General features: G+C 45.0%; 3 protein-coding genes across 3 annotated transcripts; 1 reads left to right on the top strand and 2 right to left on the bottom strand.

Annotated features, from left to right (window-relative positions):
* The first annotated feature begins 273 nt into the window (after window positions 1-273).
* LOC119164131 (tetratricopeptide repeat protein 9C) lies at window positions 274-4,490 on the top strand. Its single transcript, XM_037416241.2, has 4 exons — window positions 274-745; window positions 2,250-2,442; window positions 2,827-3,012; window positions 4,206-4,490. The coding sequence occupies exons 1-4, from the start codon at window positions 608-610 to the stop codon at window positions 4,265-4,267; spliced, it is 579 nt and encodes a 192-aa protein (XP_037272138.1). The 5' UTR covers window positions 274-607; the 3' UTR covers window positions 4,268-4,490.
* Window positions 4,491-9,059: 4,569 nt separating this feature from the next.
* LOC142768803 (uncharacterized) lies at window positions 9,060-12,698 on the bottom strand. The gene is made up of 2 exons (XM_075871026.1): window positions 12,252-12,698; window positions 9,060-9,192 (listed from the first exon to the last, which is right to left on the bottom strand). Exons 1-2 carry the CDS (start codon window positions 12,604-12,606, stop codon window positions 9,143-9,145), a joined length of 405 nt encoding a protein of 134 aa, XP_075727141.1. The 5' UTR covers window positions 12,607-12,698; the 3' UTR covers window positions 9,060-9,142.
* Window positions 12,699-17,061: 4,363 nt separating this feature from the next.
* Window positions 17,062-21,787, bottom strand: LOC119164130 (NSA2 ribosome biogenesis factor-like IP259). The gene is given in 5 exon segments (XM_075871029.1): window positions 17,062-17,268; window positions 17,772-17,989; window positions 20,072-20,126; window positions 20,336-20,389; window positions 20,925-21,787. Coding segments are annotated over 5 exon segments (1,308 nt in total). The 5' UTR covers window positions 21,756-21,787; the 3' UTR covers window positions 17,062-17,118.
* Window positions 21,788-22,897: the final 1,110 nt, after the last annotated feature.

Here is a 22,897-nt window from a genome sequence, read left to right as displayed (position 1 = left end):
GTATGGGAAGAAATAGTCACATATATGCCGCCAGTTCACTGCAGAATGCAGGCATTCTTATACCAGCGCCTACAAAACAACCGTAAAGAAACAGACGAACAGGTTATAGGTAGCGCCACCTACGGCGAGCGATTGAACGAGAGCGGGGACACGCGCTCCCATAGGAACCCCGCTATCTGAACAGGTCAGGAGTGTAGTAGGTCATGGTTTTGACAATCACAACAATCACGCTGTCAACCAATCAAAACGGAGTGAAGGCTCACAAAAGCAAACGTCGCAGGCACGTGCGTTGTGATTAGTGAACCTAGCGTGGAGGCCGAACGTGTGTCACTCCTGAAGCTTTCTTTTAACGAGACGCACATCTCGTCTCTCGGTACCCGCGCTTGAACTCGATCGACATCGAGCCACGTTGACCCGTCGCACGCGATTGCGAGAAGAACCCGCCGTAGTGGACATTCCAACGCTCTGCTCTCTCATCGCATTCGGCGAAGAACGAGAGGTTGCACGTGCTCTTGGCCCGTCCTGTTGGGACACGTGTCGAAGAAAAGTCCAGCCAGTGCCCACCTTTGGAGCGACCTGTAAACGTCCAGCGCCTGCATCGACTACCATGGCCGATACCGAAGTGCTGTCTCAGAATACGGTTGAAATGCCAGCAGCGCCTGAGCCACCGAAGAAGCCTCCTGTCAGGCGCTCAAGCATTGAGACAATCGCCGAGGACTTGGAGCTGGCCAAGATTTGTAAACAGGTCAGTGATGGTACGCGTTTAGCACTCCCTATGCTGCTCTCCGTTTACTCTGAGTTATTTGAATGCCCCGACAGGTAGCCACTACTGCGTGGTACTAAAAGCGGGAGTTACCGTGGTTCTTGTGTTTTATGTTTTATGCCTGGTGAGGGTTAATTGCTGCTGCCACAGTTCGCCAGGACAAAGAACGGACGGTTGCGCAACTTTCTATGCGAATGTGGTTTTATTTTGTAGATTATTACTCCACCGATTTGAAGCTTTTCGAAGTTCATCTGCGCGTTCGCGTGTTGTTGTGGCGGGGGCTAACCACTGGGTGCACTAGTTGGTGCTAACTGTTGCTAGCTGGTGCTTGCCACTGAAGTTGGATTTTCATTTTTATTTCGTTAGCTGCACATGGAAGTTCATACTTCAATTATCCATTACGTGCGCAGCACAGCCTTTCGAATTTCCTCCGCGGATGGCAATCATAATCAGACAGTAACCATTGTGTGCACCAGTTTGTGCCGAACGTGGCTGGTTAGTGCTAACCACCACCAAACTTGGTTGTTTTCTCTTAAGCACCGTGTGAAGGCGCATAATTCTCGGTATGAAGTTACGATGGAGGGCCCGCAAAACTCTTCAAATAATGCCCAAATCGTTTTGTGTCGGCCTTTTTGCTCGTTTATCAATTATTTGCTTAGTCATCACAAACTGGAGACATGCAGTCTCGCATCACGGTGCGAGTATTTATCTCCTAGATAAATGTTTGTCAAAGAGCAGCCCCCTTGAAGTTGGGTGACAACAGACTCAGCCAGTTATGTTATCTAATTGATATCTCCACACGTCTTGACCGGCAATTCGTACTTGGCGCGCTCTCAATTTCTGGAATGCAGGGACTTTATCACCAGTATGTATATTGCCACTAGTGTTACTAGTGTCTTTCCTGAAATATTTTTCGCCACAACTGGAGAGTCAACGCCTAACCATGACTTGCGCATTTTTCTGGAACACCTCGAGGCAGGACGTTGCCTTGCTTTTTTCTTCATTCATTCAAAATAACACTAACCATTAGTGCCAAATGTGGCAGTAGGCTAGTTCTTGCAAGAAAGCTTGCGTAGTTCCTGCACACCCTCTCAATATTCCGTACTGTCCTCGAATTAAGGTGCTAACTTTAAAAAAGTACAACTTTGGGTTTCACTTCGCAAGACCTCGACGCGATTACAAAACTGGCCGTAGTGGCGGGCTCTGGATTAAATTTTGACCACGTGGTGAAACGACTTGATGTGCAGCCACAAAGGCTTTTTCGTTTGTCATTCATGTTTTGACTAGAGTAGAGCCAAATCTGAGAATACTGAAGTGAAGCAAACTGCAACACTGACAAACGTGAAATTAGTTTTGGATATACCAGTAGTTGTAGTGTATATCACTGGCTGTACATGCCAAATCGGTGCACCTACCTTGCCGGCATGTGATATTTTGCAAGAGAAATACTGCACCAGTGATAATTTTTTTTTCCTCGCGTGTACAGGAAGGCAATGCCCTGTACAACGAGGGACAGTTAAAGCCGGCGATACGAAAGTACCACCAGTGCTTGCTTCACCTCCGAGCTTGTCAGGCCCGGTACGACGTGCCTCAAATGGGTCCGGATGACATGGGACTGGAGAAGGAGTTGCAGGGCGAGGTGGACAAGGTGATGGCCCAGTGCTGCAACAACCTCGCTGGTAAAATTCTATCTTTGCGTGTTTTGTACCAGTGCTCACCAAGACTTCACCGATGTATTTGTCTCGAATAAGACATTGGCGAACTGAAAAGTGGTGGTAGTAGCTCCGTCACTGCAAATCTAAGCCAGGGATATGCCAGGGACATAGTGTTCACAATCTCTGAGCAGTGAAGTACTGCATCGTGACACTGAGTGCCAATAGAGAGGAGTTTGGTGATGACTCCATTGAGGATTGCTTGCTAGTGTCGAGGAGGCACCCTATACGCAGTTAGGTTCTCCGCCTTTCGCATCTTGTAAGCTCTCGATGCCTCGTTGTCTAAGTAGCGCAACTTCCACGTCCACCAACAGTGTTCTTTCGGGTTTTTTTTTTTTCTTTTCTTTGCAGCATGCCTGTTGAAACGACCACAGTGCGACTACAACCGGGTTGTGAACTTGTGCAACAAAGTCTTGATTCTTCAGCACAACAACGTCAAGGCAATGTTTCGCAAGGCCGTTGCACACTACCGCATGGGCAACTACCGCATCGCGCAGACATTTCTGAACGATGCTGTGAAGATGCGCAGGGCACCGGGTGAGTGTGGCAGACTTTACTCCGTGCATTTCGGTCTACCTGTCATGAGCACGCGAGTAGAATGAATTCAAGATCCTAGAACGAATCTAACATGGGCATTCTACGTGGCAGTCAAACATTCTACCACAGAGCCATGTCTGGTCTTGAAACTGCTTTGGAAAAGAATCCTATATAGGCATCATGTCGGTGCATCGCACAAACCATGATAAGCACATTTAACAACAATGTAAGAAACGTTCCATATGTCCTCTTATGTTTCAAGGAGAACCGACGCAAAATTGCCATCATCCGTTAGTGAGATAATGAGAGATAGGATTATATAGAGACAGACACATCTATGAAACAAGGGAAAACATGGCCTAGAACGTATTTAAAATCTATTTTAGTGTCGTGCGACGTGGCAAGATGCACATCTCCTCGTGACACCGTCAGTCTAGTGGCCGAGTAAAACGTAACGAGTTTGTGTTGTGGCTGGTTGCTGGCACAGGCCTCGCTACCTGCAATTCTTTCCTTTGTGCCAGCAGCTTTGCATGAGCTGGCTGTGCTCTTTCACTGCGCCGCCAGCTTGTGCACGGCGCCCAAGTCGCGTTTTTGCGTGGTCGTGTGGCCACCTTTGTTTACCTTGACACGGGAGCTGGTCCAGCTTAGCTCAGTGCTTTTTGAAACCGAAATTGCAACTGGATGCACTAAATATTACTCTTAACAGTCTCCTTCTCGTGTCAACGTTTTCAGCCGTCATGAGTGCGTCGTAACCTACCTATAGCAACAACCACAAGGTGCAAAATTTTTCTCGGTGCGGGGGAAACACCATTCTTAATGTTTATTTCTTAACAGATTTTGGTTGAACTTGGCGAGGCTATGTATATTTGTGCGTCAATTTCAAGTATGCAATTATTTTGCTAGTATAATGTGCACTTTTTAAAAATGCAGAATATCCCAAGACCTTTTGGGGAACTGTTTTTCTAACCTGAGCTACGAAATAAGTCGGCCTATTGCAATAATCTGGAATGTGAACTGTGTACAGAGCATCTAAAATGAATCTTCTAAACCCAGTAGAAGAAAAGTTGCAGCATGTTGAACATTTGCAAGCTGGGATTTCATTGAATAGGCAAAGAGAAAGCCGGCTTTTCTTTACGTCTGTGTCATCTTTGTCAACACTTTTGAACTAATTATGTTCCTTTTGCTTCTCGCAGATGCCCTGATGAAAAAGTACCTTGACCTCTGTGCAGAGGCTATATCATCTTCCACGAAGTGATGTGCCAAACAGGCTCGCCGAGTCAAAAAAAAAAAAAAAACTTGTGTACAGAAAGCCACGCTTGCGAAGTTTTTTTTTTTTTTTTATCTCACTTGTGGCTTGTCCCCGTGCTACCCGACTGCACACTGTTGCAATGTTGCGGGAGGCATCTGCAATTGTACAAATCTCATCATGTAAAGTTTACTGTTTACCTTGTATACACTAATAAACACTTTTCAGCAGAGCTGCGCTTAATCTTTCAGCTATTGCATGTTGTGCCACTTTCACAACACTGTACAATGATGCTTGATGCAAGAATACAGTAAAGGTTTGCATACAAAAAATCACGACATTCAGTGAAAAAGAAAAATTCTGTGACATGCTGCTCCAAACTCTCTTCCCTAGCTGTTATGAGATGATGGTGAGAAAAGACAAATATTAAACAAGCGACCAACTGGGAAGCCATAACCTAAAGAAAACTGTGTGATGTTCTCCACAATAGGGCTTCAATCGCAGTTTAGGACGGGAAGTCTTAAGAGGATAATCTTCTCTGTACCAGTACGAACTCAACGCAACTTCAAGTTACTTGTAAACGACGTAACTCATGTTGTAACTAAGCAGCTTGCTAAACGCATACTTGCTTTTTTTTTTTGGTCAGGTTCTTGTGGTAATCAAATGTAAATGTGGCAGACTTTTGGGTGCCAATTAACAACACCATGGGCATTACCTTAGGTGGTTAACCCTCGTAATCCTTGAATATCTGCATGGCTTGTTTCAATTGTCCTGCAAATTATTCGATGATCCAATGTTCAATTTATTCTCTGAGCAGATGTCAATGCCACTTTGATATGGCTTGAGGACAAAGGAAATGAAATTTAAGCTCGTTGGTTGTACTGCATATAGCAGTCCATTGAAAGCTTGCAAGAAAATGGGAAGTTGTTCATGCACAGCTGACAGAAGGGTTTATAGTAACTTAAAATCTTTCTTTTGCACTGGTGAATGTACAGTCTCTGTGGGCACATTAAAAAATATGCACCGTCAAATGTGTCTCGGTAAAGTATTCATCGGTAAAGTGTCTCGGTAAAGTGCTCTGTCTATCGGCTTCTGCAATAATGGTAACCAAAAGGTGCAAACATATGAAGTGTTAAGTAACACATGGCTGGTAACACAAGGCTAAAAAGCTATGTGGCTTGGACGATAGAGTTTCCTATAAATACACTAGAGGGAGCTAGTGTCTATGGGAGCTGCAATGCACGCGCTTCAGCAAGCATGGAAATGGTGGGTAGTACATATATTTGTGTAGTCTTCGTACTTTTGACTCCGTTTGGCTTCGTGTGATTTGGAGCCGCTTTGTCACAAGACGACAATCGGCAAATGTTCAGCCATTTCATTTCAGTATCTTAACCTTTTTAGGCTCACTAACTAATATCAGGTGACGAAGTTCAAAACGGTTTGTTAAAAACAAGACCAAAACGCAACAATCAACGAAGCCACAAGCGCGTCCAAAGCCCGCAAGCACGAAGACTAGGCAAATTTGTGTACTTCCCATCGTTCTCACAGTGGCTTAACGGTCGCAGCGCCAGTGTCTCTGCAAGTTAATTTTAGGAAAGTCATGATGAAGAATCCTCGGGACACCGGGTGTCGCTGGAGCCAATGTCTGGAAGACGAGTCCACTTGCCGAAACAACGCCTCCAGCAACCTCCCCCCCCCCCCCCCATGTTCCAAGCATTTTTTTTATTGCTTCGCATATTGCAAGGATCAGCAAAAATTCGTCAGCTGCCCCCTATTCGTATAGTTGCAAAACTGGGCACCACTGTATTTTCTCCTGGTGGCCTTTCGGAGAATATCTGTGCAGATAGCACTGAAAAACACATGGCACCACTCTTGGAAGCTGTGCTGCAAGTGCCTTTAACACAGAGATTATGTTCCGTTATTTGCACAGCCTATTACGCTCATACCTCAATAATATGAGCACGGATATAAAGGAATATCGGTTATAACGAAGTAAATGAAAAATAGTCTTAATATATAGTGTTAGGAATAACCTTTGTAACAAATTTTCGGATATAACGAATTTATTTTTTTGTGAGATGGAACTTTGTTATGATGAGGTTTGAGTGTAGTCCCTCCACTGGTTCCACTGCAACACTGTATATGCAGTGATCAATGAAGAAAATCACTGTCATTTGTCTCTCCACCCGTAGGTGGACACTAATGGCAAATGTCAAGTTGACATGGATTGTCGTAGTAGACTTCCAGAAACCTTTTCGTGCTTGTCCTGTGACAGAAATGTTCAAGTCGTCCTCATGCCGCCAGCATGATTCAAACTGCCCACTTCTGAGAACGACCTTCTTAAATAGCCATGCGCACACTTCACTCACTTCACAGCTTGGCATCCAGCGGAATGGATCACGAGGCTTAATCGGAGCACAGCACCGCAAAAACTGAACAAGGATATCATTCAAGAACTTCTTTTTTACATCAATCGAACTGAAATGCGCTAGTCGCATTTTATTCAGTATTGTATTGCACTGAAATGTTCTTTTCTGTCATCGGTTTTTTGGAATATTAGTCGATAATTCTACTGAGGCCCCCCTAAACCATCGCGCTTGTGTTCCAGAACGTCCTGCTGGTGCCATAAATCGTGTCCTCCATTTAGCTCGATTTCTCATTTACCAAAGCGCTGCAGCATATAATATTGACATTTCATGGACGTTCTCAAGGCATTGACCTTTCACTCTGGCATAAAATCTACCTTTACTGTCCTTCTAATTGTATAGATAAGTTTGTCCATATTACGGTAAAAGATTATATACTAGAAAGAATTTAGTTTGGAGTACAAGAGATCACAGAGAGCATGTTTAGGCGACACGTACAAGAAATTTGAGAGTAGCTCTTGCCATTTTACAATAAACAACCAAAGAATTAAGTACAAAAGAACACTGACTACCTTAAGTTTCTACAAACACAACTTCTAAAAATGGAATGCAAATATAAACAAGCCTAACGAGCTACACGCTAAGTATCTTTATTTCATTTTGTGGTAGTCTGGAGTGAATCTTTTTGTACCAAGGGAGTTCAAGCTTTGTTCCTGGTTATACACGACTAAATCAATTGCATCAACTGCGCATGAGATTGTCATAGCAAGCCTAGTTTCCCAGACCCACTTTGGGTGCAATTTAATGCACCCCGCACGTTTCTCGAATTGAGTGAAGTGCATGTTGTTTTGCCACGTGACGTTCACAACCCAAAAGTGCCTCTGAAAAATATGCGAGCACATTGCGGCTGTACAACAAAACTGAAGATATTGATTAAGCAGTGCACAAAGGACACATTCACACTCGCATAAAGACGCAAATGCCAGCTTTCTCGCGGTTCACCAGGCTATGGTAAAAACGAACGCATTTCCCACAGGATTCTGGGAATGGCTCTACAGCCAAGAAGACCCCTGAGAGGCCTGATAGAGGCCACTTTTGACTGTCATCTGCATCCTGTACCAAGAAGACCTGCCGATACATTGGCTTTTTGGAGCGAACTGGTCTGAATTCCATGTCATTCCATCGATCTATCTTTCGCCCTTGTGTTACAGTGCAAACTATTCATCCGATACAGAAGTTGCACAAAAGCCAAACCTGTTTTCGTTGAAAAGCTTGTTTCTCAGAAATATGCACACAGTCATTCGCTTCCTTACGACATGAGTGAGTCGTGCATTGAGGACAGAGGCCAGGCCAGCAGTTAAGGTGACGTGCGTGGGGCCCAATTACTTTAATGGCAAAGCTCGGGTGTCCTCCAAATTTGTGATCTAGCAACATTGCAGAATACTTCTACTTGCGAACACCCAAGTCACAATCGTACTGCATATTGTAGCTTCAGAGTTATTCATAACTATATGTTCAGTATGTTTGGTCAGGGTTATTTTATACTTGTAAAATTATAAACCTAATGCACACACTGTGTATTTGTTCGTACATTTAGTCCCCAGTCTGCTGGCGTCTATAGGGGCAAGCAAACCTATAGCCAGATACAAATTCCGGAGTGGCCCCGCCCGGATTGCAGAAATGCGACAGCCGATCGCCTCCGCAACTAAAGAAATAGTCCCACTCGTGCACGGCAATGCTACAGAATTCTAAAGCTGTATCTAACTACAGGAGTGTGCGTGCTTTACATACCCTCCCAACTTTTTTTCCTTTCTCCATGCAGGGATTCGAACCTTTACTTGTGTGCTTAGCAGCATGACACTTCAGTTATCGCAGCCAACAACAGCCAGGCATTTATATACAGAAAATAATTACATGTGGCAACATGAAATCGCAAGTGACCACATACAGCTGACCACTGGAAAGCCCACGGTTGAGAGAGCGCCCATTATTGGAAGACGGCACATTAAAATGCGATTGTGACCAGCACACCTTCAAGGGCCACATTTCTGCAAATTCACCAGCGCCAAGTTTTAGCTGCACCGCCGCAAAATGCCAATTTGAACGAGAGAGACATTGCGCAACCATGCAACTAAAGTACGGCAACTAATGTGTAACTAATGTGCACGGAGCAGCGTAACTACCACGATGGTTATGGTGATCAACTGCGAACACAAACTATACGGGATCAATCTCGACCGCCGCAGCCACATTCTCGATAGCGGCAAAAACGCTTGAGGCTTACGTGCTAGGATTTAGGTGCACGTTAAAGAAGCCCTGTTCTAGCCATTGTAACTCAGGGCAGTCGAAATTTCCGAAGCCCTCCGCTACGGCACACCTCATAATATCTCGAGTTCGGGATGTGAAACTCCAACAATTACTATTAACATTCTAAATCCGATGATGCAATGTTTTATTCTGAAGTATCTTACAGTGAAACATAGGTATGAACAGATGCCATAGCATCACTCTTGCAGTGTCATGACTTTTTGGATTTCTTCTTCGCTGGCGCATCATCAGCGTCATCGTCTGAAAGAGAACGAGAAACTATGTGTGACTGTCTGCTGTCTAAATAGGTTGCATAGGCAACTTTCATTATGAAACACCAAAAAATAATGGCATAATAGCTAATGTAAGAATTGATAAATTTGTTTATACTGGTAAAGCATTCTTTACCATTGAAGCTTTTCCTGATGACCTTTCGCACAATCACTACTGAAAGCAAGAAAACAAGCCAAGGCCCTCAACGACAAACTATCCCAAATTCTCTTACAAAAAGATTATCTGATCGGTTCCATGCATCAGGCTGTCTTTTTCATCTATAAGTGGCGCTACAATACAATACTACAGTAGGACTTCCCACTGCTATGCAACAATACAAACTGACTGCGAGTCATGCAGAGATGCTAAGTTTATCATACTCGACTAAGTACTCCATGTCTTCCAAGAAAAGAAATTAGTGTTCTCAGTACATTTCTCGTGTTCATTTAATAAGCTGTTTCCACAGGGACAGCAAAAGACGTCAAGCTGGCAATACTTTTCCAGAAATCGTTTGGGAGGTAAGGGATTGAAATGTCCTATTCAATGAGATTTGCAGTAAGAAACGTGAATGTATCCCTTTCTGCAAAATGAATGTGTTCCAACCAGTGAAGTGTGAACTTAAAACTGACTAAATTTCTAGATTCGCACAAACATGACGAAAAAGTATTATTTTGCTATCACCTCTTGCATATGCACTGCTTTTAGATTTTCCAAAAGGGAGGGGATCTAAAGGAGCTGCGTACTGAGGAAAGCACACGAAGTTGTAATTGAAATAATTCAGCCGAACCAGGCAGGAATGTCCGGGCGAGGGATTCAACCACAGCCCAAATTCAGTTCCAAAAGCACAGGTGCATCTCTCTCCTCGTAACTGTGTCCTCCGTTTTCCTGATTTGAGGGAGGGGGGAGAGAGGTAATGGTTTTTCTTTTTTTTTTTCATACATCTGCCATGAACACACTCTTTTCGTGGAACAAGCTGTAGCACCCATCTCAGAATGGCAGACTGATAATTAATGCATTAGTTTTAGGTCATCATCAGCCTGACTACGCTCACTGCGGGGCAAAGGCCTCTCCTATGTTTCTACAAGTAGCCCATTCCTGCGATTGTTGCGGCCACATTCTTCCCGCAAGCTTCTAAGTCTCATCTGCCACCCTAACTTTCTGCCTCCCCCTCGTGCACCAGCCTCTGCTTGAAATCCAGCCGGCTGCTCTGATTATCTTGCCTTCTGCTACATGCCCTGCCCGTTTCTTTTTCTTGATTTATACTCAGATGTCTTCAGGCGACAAGACTTTACTCAGTGAGCTTGTTGCCACTTTCGCTCGCTTCAAGGATGTCTTGAACAAACTTTAATCATTGAAAATACAACCTCTGCAGTCCCAATAATATCTGAGGTTTAACATTCAGAAGCCACATACGATTACGAGAGACGCCGTAGTGTCGTGCTCCAGAAATTCGGAACACTTGGGGGTCTTAAACGTTAACCTAAAGCTAAGTACACGGGCCTTAAACATTTCTGCCTCCATCGAAAATGCAGCCGCCGCAGTTGGGGTTCGATCCCACAAACCTCCTCTGCAGTTCTTTCACCATCAAAAGGCTTCTGAGAACATGACGAGAGACCAACAAGCGAACATCTGTTCACATGCATCAATGCCGACACAGATAACCGGTATCCTAGGCACTACTACTGCAATCATCTTGAATGTCATGTGCAGGCATCTATAAGGTAAATGGTATGTTGTAAAAGAAATAAGGAATTGGTGTACAAATGTAACAAGAACGTCACTGCCTGATCTTTTGAGATCTTCAAAATTTCCTGTATATTTTGCAAAAAAAAAAAAATATGTAACATTATTTTGCCTCAGATGTGATAAATATCCCTCCCAATTTTCTTACGCTCAACTTTTACGTCAGCTTACAAATATTAACGTTGCTCAATGGCAATGTTATTCGTACATTCGATATGTCTAAACCTAGTACAACAATTCACGATAGCTGCTTGATTCGGTGATGCATGGACGTGGTTTTCAAATATGAATAGGAGCCTGCTCCTTTTGCGTGAGAATGCAAAATGCACAATTGTATAAATTATAAGAAACATACACACACTGAACGTTATTTTGGCCAAAGCTAGTGAGAACTATGTAATTTTCAATAATATTGTGAAAAACAAGCCCTAAAATTCTCACTCCTTTCCTCCGTGACCAAAGCTGCGTTTCAAAATGCGATGTTTCAGCTTCTAGCCAATTGCCTACTGTTCCTGGTAAACCGTAATTGGAGCACTTATTCTACAAGGGAATGGAGCGATATAAATTTCTTAAGAACAGCCTAATAATGCTAATGACAGCTGAGATTACAACTGTCAAGCAACATTGTATCTAAAAAAAAAGTTCGTTCTCCATTAGCAGAGAAGCTACATCATGCATTCCAGACAAATATGACGAATTTACACTAAAACCTGTTTGGAATTTGCGTCTACTTTGCTATACAGGTTCTAAATAAAGTGTGAATGTTTTTTGTTTTTGTTTTTTTTATTTCAATATACCGGAGCAGTTTAAGGCACACCATTAGTCCAGATGTGCGGCTTTTTTTTTTTTCTATTCAATAACTCTAGCCACCTTTACAAGCACCAGACATGAACCGTTTAATAAACCTTTGTAAGACCATTTGTAAGCATGGGTTAGAGCAACACCTAATTTGCACGCGCTACACACGGATGGATCATCATCGACAAGCGTCCCTATATATGGCACCAAGCCCTTGCCTCACAAAGGAGCGAAATGTCTATAGTACTACGGCTCACTATATCGTTACCTTAGGTTGCCATACAGTTCACAAACATGCTTTGCATGCAGGGGGTAGTAGACCGCACTGCTAGAATCCCCAACGGCCGATAACAACCCAAGGATAGAGTGGCGCTGTGCCAGTCAACTATGTTTGCTCATTTCCACAGCGCCAAACGCTTAATTCTCTTAAACACGCATAAGTTTGCCATAGAAATACGCCGTTGTGTAGCTAGCTTTAGGTTGACCACACGAAGGTCTCACGTTACCATTGTCGGCCTCCAAGTCGCCGCCGGCACCAGCGTTGCGCTTAGCTTCCACCAGTTCGGTGAGGTAGGCGTTGACTTCCTTTTGAACGACGGCTACCGCTTCGCTCAGATGAGCTAGATGCGACTTCACGTCTGAAGGGGCATCGAACGGTTTGCAAAAGCGCTTCAGCGATTCCGACTTGGCGAACACTTCGACAACTATGGGAGCCGCCATGTTTGCTGATGGCGTAAAGCAGATAGAGGGATGATGCACACAACTTTCACGAACAAGAATTATGTAGAGGGATGTCACATGCAAATTCTTTGAAGCTGGTTTTGCTGTAACAGTTGGTAACAGCGGCCTACGAAGCTTCATTAAAGAAATCCCGTACCGAATCCCTAAATACTGCACTGTAGTTGTGTAGTCCTGACGTAGGTCTGAATCATGCGATTAACGTAGCTCAAGCGCCATGCCACTGCTGTGAAACCTGAGGAAGTGCACAAGTGCAATCACGCGCTTGCCGAAGTGGTGGCGTCCTCTTTTGATTGGTGCGAATATCAGCCCAATGCTACAAAAGCTTCTTTGTGACATTAGAAAATTAACTCAATTAATAGTTAATTATTTTTGTGGTTTTACAACACTTAAATTTATTTAATCATTGTGCACTGGTTATGAGCATTGTTAGCCTTTCGCGTGCTTTATGAGGCAGTCTAGGCATAGGTTTAGTATACAAACTCTAGAGGAAAAGCTGCTGATTCATTAAAACATATAACACCTATAACCACTCGCGTTAAGTCATGATGAAACGACACTCGGCTTTCGGTTGATGTATGCTCATGGCGGAAGGGAATGTGTACCTCTGTTCCTTCGTGTGTACGCTGCATGCTGAAATAATCCCTAGCATTTTTTTTTTTCTGTTTCGTAGATCTCTGTGACATCGCAGTAAGATACTGTCACATTAAGTCTTGTTGCTGGCTCGTAGCAACAAAAACACGAAGGACGAGGTGCAAGCAAGCTGGCAAAATTAGCCGCACCTAGAGTTACTGTATATGCTACCTTGCTACCTAAAGGTAGCATATACAGTAACTCTAGCCGCACCCCTCTCCCCCCCCCCCCCTTCCTTACCAGACCGCCGCTCCATAATGTTGATACTAGATATGACTGAACAACTGTGGTTGATACAATAATAACAATACAAAGATGGTGGCATTATCTAGTAAACAAACCTGCTAACATTTTTTTTTTTCACACTATATCCACTCCCTCATCCAAATCTTAATAGGCCACAAGCCCTTACGCTCAGACTACTGCAGACCGACACGTACCCTAACCTGAGATCCCTTCACGCTATTTATCCTGACGTGTTCCCCAATGACGCTTGCCCCGAATGTGGGGATGTATCCACGCTGGCGCACATGCTCTGGGAGTGCAAGGCAATGTACACTAACCCCAACACTACATCGGTCAGGTGGGAGGCGGCCCTTCGCACCTCCCTCCTGGCCGACCAACTTTGGGCCGTCCAGCAGGCCCGCGGAGCGGCCGATAGGCTTCGCCTAACGGTCCCGACGTGGGAGACGCCCGCTGCGCGCTGACGCGCGCCTTGCAGGACCTCAATAAAGTTTCGCAACCAACCAACGCGCGGCAAATTACATCAATTACCATTCTACCTTTGTAAAAGTAGATAGGAACATCACACTACAATGGTTCGTTTATAATATGTAAACACACTAGTTTATGATTTATTCTGCGAGAATTTGAGTGTCTTAAATTGATATTTTTAGCGCTTTTTTTTTTCAAGTATTGTAGTGACACGTTCCTAGATGTCAGTGCTTTGTGGTTACAGCTTTTCTGGTCCAGCTTTTCCTCTAGAGTTTGTATGTTAAAGGGGCCCTGAAACACTTTTTTGAGTAACCATGGGCTTAATTCACTGGAAAAGCGAATTACTTCACAAATCGAACACCGCAAAAATTTTAAGAATCCGTTCAGCACGAGTGGAGTTACAAAGATTTGTCGCACTCTGCAATCACATTCTCTTTTCTCTCGTCCCGACGAAAGCGCTAGAAGCTGAGCAGGGAGGGGCAGATAAAAAACGTCACTCGCGCCTCGTGACCTTGAGCATTTCTTTCTTTTTTTCTTCGAATGCGCGGCTTTCTCAGTCCAATCCCGCGCAGACAGGTGACGGCCTCTCGCGGCGACCTCTGTAACAACCGAGTGCGCCATGGTCAAATCAGCCAAATGGCTGATAGATGGGCTTATTTTCCGTGATTTTTCGAGAGAAGAGAAAGCTATTCATAGCGGACTTTGATAATTTATTGTGAATTCCAGGCCACGTGCTGCGCTGTAATATTTGGCTCGCGTGTAGTTGGGAGCCTCTACTACCAATCAGCAGCGTTTTCTGACCATGCTCAAAAAGTGTTGCAGGGCCCCTTTAGCTCTATGAATTAGAACAAGAAAACTTGATAGATAAAGAGTGACGCGATTGTTTCTGTCTCCCAGTAGGGGAGAGAACAAAAAAAAACTGCAGGACAAAAGCAAAAAAAATTGTTCAAATGGGGAGCTTACTGGCGTAGATCTAACTATTTACAAAAAAAACGACTGAAAGTGATTCACAACGAAATGCAATCTGTGTCAAAGTTTCCAAATCGTGATCACTGGATCAATCTTAATTAGAAAACAGACTACTTGCATGACGATGACGTGAAGAACAAACACGCTAATCTACAGATAAGCATTGTCCAGCCTTCTTCCCGCACCTGTCCTGCTACTATTGTAGTGAAGGGGCGAAGCTCCTTTAGGGTGTGGGTCTGCCTTTCCTCCGGTGGTGTATGTAGCCACCGGTGGCATATACCCGAAAGAGCGCTTCTTAGAATGTCCGATGGATAGCGGATACATGATAAAAAGATGCGAGATGGCTGCACTTGTAGTGTTCGCTAGATAGATGGACGGGAATACAGATAGACGGATGGATGCACAGGCAGACAAAGGGGCGGACGCACGGGCAGACTGACGAACGTTTCGCCCCACCAATCATTATTCACTCCGTGGATATGACTAATTATGAAATGGAAGCGCACAACGTAGAAGCAGACGGAAAGACAGGGACAAGCGCTACGCGATTGTTTGTATCACCAACTCGCCCAATCAACCATTTTGACAAATTCCGTGGATATGCTGCAATGTTTTTCCTGACCTGTCCAAAAGTTTGGCCTTGGTAGTTTATTCGTAGACTCAAGCTCAAAGGTGTGAACTATCGATGAAGATTCCGAAGACCACTCATTTTCGTATTTCCTGACCAAGGTCATTACCGTACGTCTACGAGCAACAGAAAAGCTACCATTTGCGCAGCCTGGACGAATAAGTATGTGAAGTTCCATGACCTAATTTGCGACGATTTTAGAGCGATCTAAATATTTCAGACATACTTTATATAACTCGCAATATGCGAATTATTCACAGCCTACAGGTCTTCCAAACTAATCTGAAGCGTACTTCTAGAATGTTTTGTTCACAACCGAATAAAAGGTGATTGTGACGTGCTTACATCACGCCCATACATATGGACTTCAGTAGCTTAAAGGGGCCCTGCAACACGATATCGTCGGAAAGCGCTCCCAAGCTGCAGTCCAGACTCCCGAGATCACGCGAGCTGAGATTGTGGTTACGAGAAAGAAAAGTGGGCCTCGTAACTGTCTGCAAACTTGATATCGGTATTTCAAATCAAAATTAAGGTACAAAAAAATTTTGTAGGAATGACGCAATGCTGAAAGTTTAGGGCAAATTCACCTTATAATCGGCCAATCCCCTTCTTTGGGTACGAGCCATTCGCACAGGAAAACAATAACAACTGTCTGCATCAGCGTGCGACACCTCAACAGTAGCTCACTAGGGATGGGGGTGAGGAGGGATTTAAAGGATAGAGAAGGAGATGCGTAAGAACAGCGAGCGACGACACAAGAGAGATAGGAAATATGGAACACGGTCACGGGAGTCCGAGGACGGGGCACCCCTTGCGAGAGCTCTTGTCGGCGACAGATGGCGTAGGGCTAATCCAGTCGGCCAGAGCTGCGCTGTCGTCGTCGTAGGGGGCCGACGGCAGGAGGTGGCGTAGGACTAATCCAGTCGGCACGGAATCCAGCGAGCGAGTCTAAATATTGTAGCACAGCCTGGAATCTACAATTAAGTTCTAAAGTCTACGAAAAATCGCTTTCTTCTATCTCGCCAAATAACGCTACAGGCTTAAAATAACTGCGTCCCAGGCCAACTGTTAGCACTGGACTGGGTACAGCGCGATCGGGCGTCACTGGGGTCGCCGCGGGAAGCAGCAACTTGTCCAGGCGCGCTGAGAAGCCGCCTGGACAAGGAAAATAAAAGTGCATGACAACCCGCACACAAGTTTCTTCTCCCCGTTGAATGACTCCCCGCCGTTCTTAACCCTTTCTACAAGTTTTTTTGTGGCAGCGACTTCTGTGAGGCAACAGGCTCCTTCAGTGAGTTTGTCTTTGAAACTTTCCCAGACGAAATCAAAAGAAACCACAGAAAACGGACGCAGGTTCTTTCTGTGGTCTCAGTACCTTCATCACACCCTACCTTGGGTTACTCCTTGCAATTTTCCCAATTGTCTTGGACCAAGCAGCCCTTCAAATGCAAACTTTACTGCACGAGCTTTTGGGATATTACCATTGCAATTAATACAATTAAGTGTTAAGTAAAAAAATATTTCCCTTCGGTACATAGTAGTTTAACCTCTTTGAATGCACCATGACATGTTCACATGATCAACCTGCTCTGCAAGTTTCTTTTGCAGTTACTGAAAGATGCCACAGTACAATCTTTTTGGCGTTCTTTTTTATTTTACACGAAGGCGCGATATTGGGGCTGCAGCGTTGCCTACTTCTCATCCGGCTTGTTGTAGACGTAGGTGAGGCAGCACTTGCCACAGTACTGCCTGTCAAAGTGTGCGGCCATGAAGACACCCGCACCACAGTCCTCGCTGGGACACTCCCGCCTCAGCCGAGTGATCTTGCCATTCTCGTCAACCTGGGTAAATAAGATGTCAATTTAAGCCATTAGTCTAACCCTGCAAACTGTAAAGGGCAACAAAGCATCAAGAAGCCATCTTGCAATGATTACAACCAGTTTTACATGCTGAACAGTTATAGTAATGTAAGTTTTCTCTGAGTGTTCCTGTACATATATTGCGATTTTAAATACTTTTCTGAACTTCATCTGTGTGTTCCCGCTAAAGCTCTGCTTGCTGTACTTTAGCAAACACCATAACGCAATGAGAGCAGTCTGGTCCATTTCATCAGAACCATTTTAAATCAGTGCCCAGTGAGCAATGAACAGTTGAAACTGCACACCTCAAATTTACTGGCACAAGCATAAATATGGTACTACCAACGTAATGCTTATTTGGGTGAGGTAATCACAAAAAAGAGGCTTCACATTATGCCAGCTAAATGGATGCGGTCCATGAAAGCTTGAGAGTTCCACCAGCAGTATGTACCATGAATTTTTGAGGTTTAAACAACTTCGCTCACCTTGTAGAACTTGAGCACGGCCAGCTTGACCTTCTTCTTCTTGTGCTTGTTTTTCTTGGGAGTGGTGTAGTTCTTCTTCTTGCGCTTCTTGGCTCCACCACGCAGCCGCAGCACCAGGTGCAGGGTCGACTCTTTCTGGATGTTGTAGTCCGACAGGGTGCGCCCATCTTCCAGCTGCTTGCCGGCAAAGATCAGACGCTGCTGGTCGGGCGGGATACCTGCACAAATAAGGGAAATATAAAACACAGGTGCGACATACTGCGAAAGAGTTATTCATCAAGAGCCTCAAAAAGATCCGTTTTTGACACAGTGGCAAAGAGGATCAAGTAATGCATTGAGGCACAAGAGCCAGGTATGGTCAATGCACACCAGTACAAGTTAAACCTTTGATGCCCAAAATTTTGTTTCAATAAACAACACTAAAAAACCGTAGGTACGCATAAATAAACAAGAAAATATGCCAATAAAGTTAAAAAAAAAAAGATTATGGGCGAGTAACGAGTTGTTACCCCTGAGTAACATTGGGCACCTATGGTACTACTTCATATGGAATGGTTTCCAGCAGTAGTGGCCCCAAATAAGGTAGAAGCAGATTGCACCATACAAGATTGAGATATACCTTATTTACTCGCATAACCCTAGCACGTTTTTTTTTGGCAGAAAAGCGATGCAAAGTTGGGGGGTGCGAGAATTACGTGGGGAAAACTTTCCTCGAAAATGCACAGTACGAAAAACAAAACAAAGTGGCCGCAAGTCGGGATTCTCACGCCAGAACAATAAAAGCACAGGTTCAACACAAGGCAAGATTTATTTGAGACACAAAAGGCGCAATCAAAGAGTCGACAATAAGAATACCGTACCCAAAGCCTGCAAGCGTAGCGTTCATCGCTCAACAGGAGCCCTCAAAAGGTAAACGGAGGCTGATGTCCATTTAACAAAATCGTCTGCAGTTGCCTTCTGAAGGAATGAAGTTTACCATCAATTCAAATCTTAGGCACACAGAAGGCTCAACACATCTTGGTGGCTTTCAGCTGCCGTAACCAGTAGCGAACACAACACTCGTCTACTCCGAAAGGCCTACCAGCGGCCCTGTTGCCGTTGTTTAGGGCATGATCAATCACTCAATTTGAAAGCAGCCATGTAGATTCCGTATCGCCCCATAACATACAAATCCCACTACAACGTACACTTGCCACTTTGGCTTGGATTTCGGTGCAATAGTACGCTCTATGCTTAGGAGATGGGGCCAGATGGCGCACGCTATAATCATCAGTGGCTGGAACGAGCAGACATTATTGCGGCAATTTTTGGGGGTGCCATAATTACTCGAGGAAAAAAGAAATCTTATATTTTTCGGGTGATGTCTGAGGTGCGATAATTATGAGAGTGCGTGGATGACGCGAGTAAATACGGTGTTTTGTATTACACCTGCCTTGTGATGTATTTTTAAAACTTGTTTTCTGTATTTATTACTGTAGGGGGTCCTGATTCAGTCTCCCACCATGGGACCTCCTTTTGTATAGAAAGAATTTGTAACACTCCTAATGACAAAAAAAATTCAGATTCTTGGTGTACTGGCCTTGAGTAGCCTAGAAAAACATTTAAAAGGTAAAAGAGAGCATATCGCCTTGTATAATGAAAGTATGTTTACATTTATTATTGTGAAAATAAAAAGGGCATGGAACCACGCAGACATTCTTGTATAAAGAAATTTTCTACGTTTGTCAAACAGATCGACGCGCTTGTTCTCACAGTGATGCAAAGGAGCGCGAACCAGTTCCCGAAGATGATAGTTCTCTTTCTCTCCCACACTAAATATAACAGCTACGCACAATGTAAATTACTACATCGCATCTTCTCATATCTGCTTGTACTCCCATATATGGTCATATATACTCCCAATGTTGCTCATGAGCAACAACCCATTTGGTAGAAGATCTATGTGACTTAACTTTGCGGCCACACTAATCAGCGTGCTCACAAATGTTCTACAACGCCTTCCGAGCAAGTATGACAGATTCGCAGTAGCTTCCCGTTCCGCTGCAGCCGAATAAATTTCCTTTCATGTGTGGAGCTTCTTATGCCCTAGAGCAACCATGAGCATTAAGGGGTTAAGCGGAAATTGAGTAACTAATTACTCATAACAAAACAGGAAAGCTGATGAAAGTTAATCGATATCATAATATGGTCAGCTCGTACGACTATTCCATGGGTGACAATGTGTCCACTGCAGAGCTCTACAAGTTTCTGCAAAAGGGAGCGCATTGTGTGTAAAGTACTACACTGCAAGTAACACTCACCCTCCTTGTCCTGGATTTTCGCCTTGACATTTTCGATGGTATCACTGGGCTCGACCTGCAGATAACAGAAAAAGGCAAAGGGTCCTCAGAAACTGCCCCCGTATCAACAAGTCAAAGGAGACGAAAGGCAAAGCCATCAGAAAAGTGCATATAGTGATTCGGTGTTTTGCGGTTATCACCAGATATGTGCGTATGAGTGGTACATGATTCATCACAGAGACAAGATCCATTACTGGTAAAGGCTGAGCAGGAAAGTATGCATACCTCAAGGGTGATGGTCTTGCCCGTGAGTGTCTTGACAAAGATCTGCATGGCGATCTGCAATAGGGGAAACAAAGGCATGCGAATATGATACAAAGTAAGGAAGACCAATACTTTTTTGCAGACTAGTTGGTTCATACTTGAAAAATTGAATTGCTGCACAAACTCAAGGGAGACAGGAAAGAGCACAGTAGCGCTCTTCCCGTCTCCCTTGTTTTTTTCTTCAAGTTTGTGCAGCAATTCAATTTTTTAAGGAAGACCAACTTCAAATGCTTTCAGATAACTGCTCAGGGTTATTTTAAAATGTTGTCAAGACCCGCTAGACTTCTGGGCCGCAAAGGCACAAGATCTACAGGTGTATATCTCAGGCTTTCTCACCTCTGAAGAATGATGAAACGTCAGATGTGCTCAAACTTTAGCTGCAATTTTTTTTTTCACTTTGAGTACACTAAACTTATGGAGCATCAATTTATCATTTTCGGTTATCCAAAAGCTCCAAATAAAGCAGTGACCTTCAAACACTGAAGTTGACTGGTTCCCAGAATTGCCAGAAACCACAGATGAAACACTCTTGGACCACCGCAGGCCCAACAACAGTGAAAAGCGATTTCACAAACGAAAACCTCCTCTTTTATTTAATTTACACCAGAAGCACCGCGTTAATGCACCCATCGTTCTCCGGGTTGTTGGTCACCTGCGCGTACTTCCCCCACACCACTTTGCCACCCTGCGTCACCAGACCAAGTTCGCTGACGTTCACTTCGATCACCGTTCCCTTCGTAATCACCCCGAGCTGCGAATAGAGCGGCGAGCTTGGGTTCTTTTTGACGCCAATGATCGGCAGGCAGAATGTCGCCTTGAGCTCCGGGTGCGTCACGTGGGCCTTCTTGAACCGGAGTGCCATCGGCCGGATGAAGCGCTCGAACTTGGGCGGCTTGCGGGTGAAGCCCTCGCCGACGAACGTCACCTTGGTCACCATCCGCTTCCATGCCTTCTTTTTCCGCTTGCCCGTCTTGATCACCCGAAACGCTTCGGAGTCTCCGACGCCCCGGACTTTCGGGATCGGCACATCCCACTTTCCGGCCTTCTCCTTCCGCTTCTGCTTGATCATGTTTGAGAGAACCTTGGCCCGGGACTGGTTCTCACGGTCCAGGAGGTAGACTGGCACGGCTCCCTGCGCTGCAGCCTCGGGTCCCCTCTGCTTGCTCAGTTTCTCCTCGTGCATCTTGAGAGTCTTCTTCATCTGCACCTTCTCGGAGTAGCGCTTCCTGGTGAGCATCTTGGCCTTGAGGCCCCGGGTGGTCTTCGCCTTGAGCGCATCCTCGTGCGGCTTCCGGCCGAGCCGCTTGCGAAGCCGCTCGTGGTGGTCGAGCCGGTAGCCGTACCGCTTCCGGTGAAGCTCGATGTGCTCGTTCTGTGGCATCTTTGCGTGCTCGACGTCGCCCCTGCCCTCTTGCTAACCTTTTGTTTTTGCTGCCAAGTTTTGGGTTGCGTGCGGCTGGCCGCGGCGGGGTACACACTCAGCGTTTCCAAATTCCGCACCTGCGAAGGGACAACAGGTGTTCCCTTAGACTCCGCGATACGTTACCTAGCTAATATATTTTAGCGCAGTGAACGCCTCCTGCCGCTACGCGTCTTAAACAAGTCAGCGACATGGTTCCGACACGCCCAGAGTTTTAGGGCGCACATTTAATGAAGCAGGCGCTTTGCTGCATTACATCCGCAACGCCGAAATGAGGCTGTCGCGGCAGGGAATCGAACCCAGGGCCTCGTCGCACAACCCGGTCGCGGTGTTACCCATTGCTTTGCGGGATTATCAACAAAAAAAATCGCCCTTAGACGAAATCACGCTGCAATATCGGCATTAGATCCGCAGTTGCGAATTAGCGGGCACTAAGGAAACCAGGAATTGAACGTTGGTGGCATCGCTCGCGGCGAAATCATTTGCGGGACAGCCTGACATATCATACTGCTTAAACGAGTGTCAAATTTTAAGCACGTTAACCCAAAGACAATACCAAATGCTTCAAGCAGAGCATCGCGGCCTCTAGGCAATGCATCGCGTCCGTGCTAATTTCGGAGAAAAACAGGGCTCGGGTTGTCTTAACGATTGAGTGTTGTACGACCTGGTCTGATCCACAACAAAAGATCCACAACAAAAGACGCAAGCGGTCGTCAGCATGATGTAGAAAACTACGAGACGATGATACTTTCCACTGCAACACGTGTACCGAGGCTTTACGAAATGCGATAGCCCTAGATGCTAACATTTCACTGGGTTCCGCCATCAATCAGAACGCAGCGCACAAAGTATGAACAGCAGTCCCAAAACTTGGCAGCAAAGCGGCGCGAAAAACCTGGGGATCTAGACAAAAAAAAACCTGGGGATCTAGACAAAAAAAAAAAAACCGCACGCGGCAACACAAACACATTCCAGTTGCGCTTGCACTAGAGTAAAGCGTTCAACATCGACACGACCGAACACATGGATCAAGATGCCGGCACATGCAACACGACCACGTTGACAAGACATTCGCACTCACTACAAAAGTTAACAGATTCAAG

The sequence above is a fragment of the Rhipicephalus microplus genome, chromosome 8, assembly GCF_043290135.1.
Source record: "Rhipicephalus microplus isolate Deutch F79 chromosome 8, USDA_Rmic, whole genome shotgun sequence".
Lineage (NCBI taxonomy): Eukaryota > Metazoa > Arthropoda > Arachnida > Ixodida > Ixodidae > Rhipicephalus > Rhipicephalus microplus.
Note: the sequence above shows the minus strand (reverse complement) of the source record. Positions and strands in the feature narration are given on the sequence as shown.